The sequence below is a fragment of the Photinus pyralis genome, unplaced genomic scaffold (genome assembly GCF_008802855.1).
Source record: "Photinus pyralis isolate 1611_PpyrPB1 unplaced genomic scaffold, Ppyr1.3 Ppyr1.4_LG10, whole genome shotgun sequence".
NCBI lineage: Eukaryota > Metazoa > Arthropoda > Insecta > Coleoptera > Lampyridae > Photinus > Photinus pyralis.
In genome coordinates this window covers 8310800-8318757 of record NW_022170250.1, presented here as the reverse complement: position 1 = coordinate 8318757, position 7958 = coordinate 8310800, and the positions used below count along the sequence as shown (strand labels likewise).

Here is a 7958-nt window from a genome sequence, read left to right as displayed (position 1 = left end):
AAATCATTTATTCGATTACCAAAAAAATCGATTATTCGATTATGAGAAAATCGATTATTCGATTATAACAAAAATCGACTATTCGATTATCAAAAAATCGTTTATTCGATTACCAAAAAATCGATTATTCGAGTATCAAAAAATCGATTATTCGATTACCATATAATCGATTATTTTGTTACTCCCGTTTGTCTGATATTCACGTCTACAGGTTAAGAGGGTAGGTAACGATCGATACCTTAATTTCGGGCAGCGTAATCCTCTGCTTCGGATCCTTGACTAGCATACTTAGAATGAGGTTTCTTAAAGACGAAGATATGTGAGGGGTCGCCGGAAACTCGACGGGATGACTTTTGATCCGAGAATAAAGAGATATTATGTTCTCCTCGATGAACGGCGTTCTTCCGTACACGAGCGAGTATAACGTGACTCCCATCGACCAAATGTCTGCCGCCTGTAAAATACAAAATTATTTTCAAGGCACAAGTGCGGCACAATTTTGAAATGCGGCACTAAACCCCTTCCACGGCACAAATCAGCACTGGCGAAAGGACAACACATCGTCAACTTCCAAAGAAAAGTGCTTCAGTAACAGTTAGCCCTACCCCAGTATAAACACGGCACTAAAACCTAAACGGCACGAGTCAGCACCTAGCGTTAAATGTGTGCCATCTATTGCCGTTGAGTAGCATTACCTATAAAATGGGATGGTATTTTGCGACAAATTAAATGAGTTTCGAATTATTTCACAAACACGGCACAAATTTAAAAGTTTTATGCAACCGACATGTTCCATTGTTCAGCTTTTGAGTTTGGTATTATGCTGTTTGTATGTACTGTCATCAAGTGTTTACAGGAAACAAAAAAAGAACCATTCTGAAATTGTGCCGTTGTAATGAGAATGTAGTGCCTTGGTCGGGATCTTAGTAGAACCGCTGTTGGCGTGTTTTCGAAAAGGTTAGTTAGTTTGTGGTGGCACAAATTTGAATGTTGCAAGCGCTGCAGAAGGAAACTAACACGGCACGAAATAGAACTAGCTGTTATTAGATTTGTGCTATGCATTGTTATTAACTTGTATTCAACACGACGGCACAAAGCAGCTCAAATATTCACTGAATTCAAAATTTGTGCTGTCAAAAATACCAGTGCTGCTCATACATTCAGATTTGTGCAGTAGAACTTTTTTTACTTTAGTGTAAAATCGTGCCGTTTTAGTGCTCGAATGTGTGGGAAGCACAAAACTACTGAAACCGTACTTTAAATAGAGTACCTGTTAAATAAAAATCGGCATTTGTGCCGTTGTGTTGCAGTTACATCGTGCCCACTTTTTATTTTTGGAGAATTTTGACCTGAATTCTTAGCCTTTAATGAAAATTTCGTGCCTTTGGGGCAGATGCAAAACCGGACGCCGAGCACCGACTATTGCCGTTAATTTGTACACCGCTGAAGGTTAGATTTGTGCCGTAGATTTACTTCTGTAACATCCTCGGCATTGGTCTTTGATTTTTTGAAGATCTTTGCCTGAATGTTACTAGATAATTTAGTACCCGTTGAGTCCGCATTGTTTGTTTCTTAGTGTGGAAAATACGGCACAATCTTCAAAGTTCAGAAACCAGACGGAAATCTACAGGTAAAGGGGCAGATTAGTGCCGTGGATATACTGCTGTAACATTGTGAACATTTACTTTCGTTTTGAAAAACGACAATGTGCACTGATTTGTGCCTTTAAACAGAAATGGTGAAAATAGTGCCGTAGAGACTTTTAGAGTAGCTCTCGTGCTGTGTTTGTGTAGAAAGGTGCGACAGACCGCAATACTACACAAACCGGACTCTGAAATGTGTACTCATTTGTGCCGTAAAATGAAAATCGACAGCAAATTAGTGCAAAATTCGTGCCGTGTTAGTGCGTTCTGTTTTTGAAAAATATGGCACATGTCGCTTTGCACAAATAAAAAACACAATTAAACAGAAATGGTAAAATTTGTGGCGTAGAGATTTTTAGAGTAATTCTCGTGCTGTTGTGCCGTAAAATGAAAACCGGCAGATAAAGGTCAGATTTGTGCCGTAGAGGTAGTGCAGTAAGATCGTGGAAATCTTTTTTTGGAAAATTTGGATTTTACGAGCGTTAAAATTAATTTAAATTTGTACTGGTTAGATTTGTGTCGTAGACGTTGTGCCCTTTATACTGAAAATTCGACACACAGGCCGAACAATGGCAAGCTGATTCTGATATGTGCACTGGTTTGTGTCGTTAAACAAAAATCGATCGTCAGATTTGTGCCGTAGCTGTAACATCTTAGGCATCTTTTTATTCATGTAAAAGGTTGACAAGCGTTTAGAGAAAAATTTGTGCCTTTTTAGGTCGAAAGTCCGCGACACTACAGAAACTGGATTCTGAAACGTGCTCTAATTTGTGCCGTTAAATGAAAATGAAAAAAAAATGACTTTTAAAGCGTTTAGTCCAAAATTCGTGCCGTTTTAGTGCGTTTTGTTTGTGTGCAACACTACGACACACAAGCAAATCTACAAATACCAGAATCTGCCCTTAAACAAAAATGGTAAAATTAGTGCCGTAGATATTTTTAGTGCAAAATTAGTGCTCTTTGGGTGAAAATGTTTGAGTGAAAAAATACGGTAGAAATGAAAAACTACAAAACACAGAACCTGCAATGTGTACTGATTTGTGCTCTTAAACAGGAATGGTCAGATTAGTGCCGTAGAGATTTTTAGTGTAACATTCTTGCTTGTTTAGTGTGAATTGTTCGGATGGAAAAATGCGCCTGACATATGCCTATGAGATTTGTGCTGAATTGTGCCGCAAAATGAAAATCGACAGGTAAGGGTTAAATTTGTGCCGTAGAGGTACTGCAGTAACATCGGGGTCCTCTTTTAGTTTGTGTGGGAAAATAAAAAGTGCACTAATTTGTGCCGTTACATGAAAATTCACATGAAATGGTTGGATTTGTGCTGTAGACGTACTGTTGTAACGTGTACATTTTTTTAAATCTTCACAAAGTTGTGCCCTTTTAGATTGAAAGTCAGGCATTGACGAGCATTTAGAGCAAAATTTGTGCCCTCTTAATCCGAAAATCAGGGACACACGCCAAACGACAGAAATGTTCACTAATTTGTGCCGTAGATGTACTGCTATAACATATTGACTTTTCAAGCATTTAGTGCAAAATTCGTGCCGGTTTTTTTTTGTGGGAAAATACGGCACAGTTGGATTTGTGCCTCATGTATACTACTACAAAATAGTTTTCTGTTGGTTTGTCGAGAACCTAGACTTGAATCTTTCAAGGCTTTAGTGTGAAATTCGTGCCTTAAATACGGCACAATCTCAAAAGTTCAGAGACCAGACAGAATACAAGTACCGGTTATATTAGTGCCGTGAATGGACTGCTGTAACATTGTGAACATCTTTATTTTTCGAAAATCTTTGACAGTAAATTTCGTGTCTTTCGTAAATTGTGTGGGAAAATGCGGCACACATAAAAAACTACAAAAACCCTGCAATGTGCACTTAGAAAAATGGTTAAATTTGTGCCGTATAGATATTTATAGTAATTCTCATGCTCTTTTAGTTGGCTTAGTGCGATTTGTGCCGTTAAATGAAAACCGACAAATAATAGTCAGATTTGTGCCGTGGATGTAATGCTTGTAGCATCGTGGGTATTTTCTTCTGATTTTTGGAGAATCTGAACCAGAATTCGAGCGTTTAGTGTAAAATTTGTGCCCTTTTTAGTGCCGTGGGACCGAAATATAAAAGAGGAACCCTGAAATCTGCACGGATTTGTGCCGCAGATGCACTGCTGAAACATAATGGCCATTTTTTCGACAATCTTGACCTGAATTTTTCGAGCGTTCAATAGTATAGTGCCAGTTCGAGTGGGACGACGCAATTTCTATTAAAATTAAATCGCGAGTGGTACCCGGGGGACCTTTCCAAATCGTTAAAAAAAGCGAAAGTCGATAATTACGAATTAAAAATGCAAATCGTCTCGGTTAAAGATGACGCAACCAGTTACCTTGCCACTGAAACCGTCGTTCTGACCTTCCCTGAGCGCCTCCGGTGGTATAAACGCGGGCGTTCCCACGGTCGTCGAAAGGTACGCGTCGGAACCGTCGAACTCGTTACAGACGCCCAGATCGGCGACCTGAACCCTTCCCGAATCGGTCAGTAGGAGATTGGCGGGTTTGATGTCTCGATGAATAATTCTCTGATAGTGTACTGAAAAATCGAGATGCACGCGTGACCGCGAGGGGGCGTCGGGCGGCACTTACAATATTCAATTCCTAGTATCACATCTCGAAAATAATGCCACGTATTATTTTCCGATAGAGGTTCGTCTGTTGGTACATTTAAAATGGGTTTTTCTAACAATTCGAAAACTAAATACAATTGGTCCTCTTCGGGGTCGTCAAGCACCTCGACTAATTTCACTACGTTCGGATGATCTAATTTCTTAAGTACGGCGATTTCCCTATACACCCTCTGGAGAGGTGTCAGCATTTCGGAATCGCACGATTTCGCAATCCATCTGGGAGGCAGCCTACCGAACATTCCTGCTTTCTTCACCAGCTTCTTCTTCGATAGTATCTTCATCGCCTGAAACATAGCCGTTAGTCTACTTAAGTTTTCTGAAAGTTGAAACCTTTAGTTCGAATTGGGAGCTTAAATTTCAAATTTAAGTTCTAAATTGCAACCTGAAATTAATTTTAGGTCAATTATGGGACCACCTTCAAACGGATTAGATTTCAGTTTGAATTGAACCGCAAACAACCTTTATTTTACATTAAATAATTGAAAGTTGAAACGTCTAGTTCGAATTGGGAGGTTAAATTTAAGTTCTAAATTGCAAACTGATATTAAATTTAGATCAAGTTATGAGACTACCTTCAAACGGATTACCTTTCAGTTCGAAATGAGTCGCAAACATCCTTTATTTTACATTAAATAATTGAAAGTTGAAACGTTTAGTTCGAATTGGGAGGTTAAATTTCAAATTTAAGTTCTAAATTGCAACTTGAAAGTAATTTTAGATCAATTATGAGACCACCTTCAAACTGAGTACCTTTCAGTTCGAATTGAGACGCAAAAATCCTTTATTAAATAATTGAAAGCTGAAGCGTTTAGTTCGAATTGGGAGGTTAAATTTCAAACTCAAGTTCTAAATTGCAACTTGTAATTAATTTTAGATCAAATTATGAGACCACCTTCAAACGGATTACATTTCAGTTCGAATTGAGTCGCAACAATCCTTTATTTTACATTAAATAATTGAAATTTGAAGCGTTTAGTTCGAATTGGGAAGTTAAATTTCAAATTTGAGTTCTACATTGCAACTTGAAATTAATTTTAGATCAAATATGAGACCACCTTCAAACGGATTACATTTCAGTTCGAATTGAGTCGCAAAAATCCTGTATTTAAATTAAACAATTGAAAGTTGAAGTGTTTAGTTCGAATTGGGAGGTTAAATTTCAAATTTAAGTTCTACATTGCAACTTGAAATTCATTTTAGATCAAATTATGATGCCACCTTCAAACGGATTACCTTTCAGTTCGAATTGAGTGGCAATAATCCTTTATTTTACATTAAATAATTGAAAGTTGAAGCGATTAGTTCGAATTGGGAGGTTAAATTTCAAACTCAAGTTTTAAATTGCAACCTTAAATTAATTTTGGATCAAATTATGAGACCAACTTCAAACGGATTACCTTTCAGTTCGGATTGAGTGGCAAAAATCCTTTATTTTACATTAAATAATTGAAAGTTGAAGCGTTTAGTTCGAATTGAGAGGTTAAATTTCAAACTCAAGTTCTAAATTGCAACCTTAAATTAATTTTAGATCAAATTATGAGGCCACCTTCAAACGGGTTACCTTACAGTTCGAATCTAGTCGCAAAAATCCTTTATTTTACATTAAATCATTGAAAGATGAAGCGTTTAGTTCCAATTGGGAGGTTAAATTACAAACTTAAGTTCTACATTGCAACTTGAAATTAATTTTAGGTCAAACTATGAGACCACCATCAAACGGTTCACCTTTCAGTTCGAATTGAGTCGCAAACATCCTTTATTTTACATTAAGCTTGAAATTCTAGCAGAAACCAGTATATGGTTTTAGATCTAATTAATTTATTTTTGAAATTAAAATTGAAGCATTTTATACGTGTCGGGTGCTCAAACATCGAACACAAACGCAAAATTCCATTGTTTACTCAATTTTTGATGAATTATTGAGATTCGGTTGACGGTACGAGCTTGAAATTCTAACAGAAACGTGTATTTGGTTTTATATCTAATTAATTTAACTTTGAAATTAAAATTGAAGCATTTTATACGAGTTGGGTGCTTAAACATCGAACACAAACGCAAAATTCCATTGAGTACTCAATTTTTGATCTAATTATTGAGATTCGAGTGAAGGTATGAGCTTGAAATTCTAACAGAAACGTGTATTTGGTTTTAGATCTAATTAATTTAACTTTGAAATTAAAATTGACGCATTTTATACGAGTTGGGTGCTTAAACATCGAACACAAACGAAAAATTCCCTTGTTTACTCAATTTTTGATCTAATTATTGAGATTCGGTTGAAGGTATGAGCTTGAAATTCTAGTAGCAACCAGTATTTGGTTTTAGACCTAATTAATTAACTTTGAAATTAAAATTGAAGCATTTTATTCGAGTTGGGTGCTTAAACTTCGAACACAAACTCAAAATTTGATTGTTTGCACAATTGTATTGAGATTCAGTTGAAATTGAGGAATTAGGCGCATGAATTTTGAACAAAAATCAAAATTTTAACTTGTATTTGAATATAGGTCTAATTTAAGTGAAAGAGGAACTTTGTTCGAAATGAGTGCGTAAACTTCGAATCCAAACGCAAAATTTCGACGTTTTTTTTTCATTTTAAGATCTAATTACTGAGCTTCAAATAAAAACAAGGAGTTTAGTTCAAATTGATTTTAGATCTAAATGCTGAGACATTGAGTGAAAAGACACCTTGTTTGAGTAGACGCTTAAAATTCGAACCTAAGCCCAAAATTTTAACGTTTATTTCATTTTAGATCTAATGAAATTCCAAGGCGTATTTTATATTAGATCTAATTTAAGTAAAAATTGAGGCATTCTCTTCGCTCAATTCGAACCCAAACGGAAAATTCCAATCTTAGATACAATTTGAGTAATAATCGAGGCACTTAGTTCGAATTGAGCGTTTAAATAACAAATTCAACAACGTTTATTTCATTTTACATCTAATTATTGAGCTTCAAATGAAAGAAAGGGAATCGAGTTCTAATTCAGTGCTTGATATTTGCAACGAAACACATACCTATTTTATTTTAGATCTTTTTACAGAGGCGTTAAGTGAAAAGGGAGACACTTTGTTAGAATTAAGCGCCCATAATTCGAACCCAAAGTCAAATTTTATTTTAGATCTAATTACTGACACTGAATAAGAAGCTAAAATTCGAACTACGTTTATTTGATTTTAGATCTAATTACTGAGAGGGAGTGAAAATGGTCCATCTTGCACGCGCTTAAAATTAGAACCAAAACGCAAAATTTCAACCTTTAGTTAATTTAAGATCTAATCATTGAGTTCTCAATTCCAACTCAAGGTCCCAACTTTTTGGTCTAAAATTCGCATTTGACCTTGGCTCAAAGGTTCAAGCGCTCAATTAGAACTTCATAGTTCTTTGACATTGAGTTAAATTGTACTCTAAAACGAGGCGCACTCTTTCTGTTTGGGTAAGAATCCGCGGAAGCACAAATTGAACTATAGTCAACCTTCAATTCTCACTAAAAAATTTGATCTAAAATAAAGTTCTAATGGAAGTGCGTGGTTCATTCCCCGTACTAAAGATCTTAACCATGGTTTTGAGTACAATTTTTTGATCTAAAATAAAGTCCTCATAGTAATTCTGCCTTTCGGGTCTCAATTTT

At 36.0% G+C, this 7958-nt stretch overlaps 1 protein-coding gene across 1 annotated transcript; it reads right to left on the bottom strand.

Annotated features, from left to right (window-relative positions):
* Positions 1 to 205: 205 nt before the first annotated feature.
* Positions 206 to 4965, bottom strand: LOC116161857 (calcium/calmodulin-dependent protein kinase kinase 1-like). Its single transcript, XM_031475330.1, has 3 exons — positions 4285 to 4965; positions 4029 to 4231; positions 206 to 454 (listed from the first exon to the last, which is right to left on the bottom strand). The coding sequence occupies exons 1-3, from the start codon at positions 4616 to 4618 to the stop codon at positions 206 to 208; spliced, it is 786 nt and encodes a 261-aa protein (XP_031331190.1). The 5' UTR covers positions 4619 to 4965.
* Positions 4966 to 7958: the final 2993 nt, after the last annotated feature.

What these genes read in the sequence shown, in the direction of transcription:
- LOC116161857 (XM_031475330.1), bottom strand. Translation starts at nt 4,618, where the DNA reads ATGTTTCAGGCGATGAAGATACTATCGAAGAAGAAGCTGGTGAAGAAA. An exon ending in GATACTAGGAATTGAATATT is followed by an intron (nt 4,232 to 4,284) that starts GTAAGTGCCGCC and finishes TCGATTTTTCAG; the next exon opens with TACACTATCAGAGAATTATT. An exon ending in ACGACGGTTTCAGTGGCAAG is followed by an intron (nt 455 to 4,028) that starts GTAACTGGTTGC and finishes TGTATTTTACAG; the next exon opens with GCGGCAGACATTTGGTCGAT.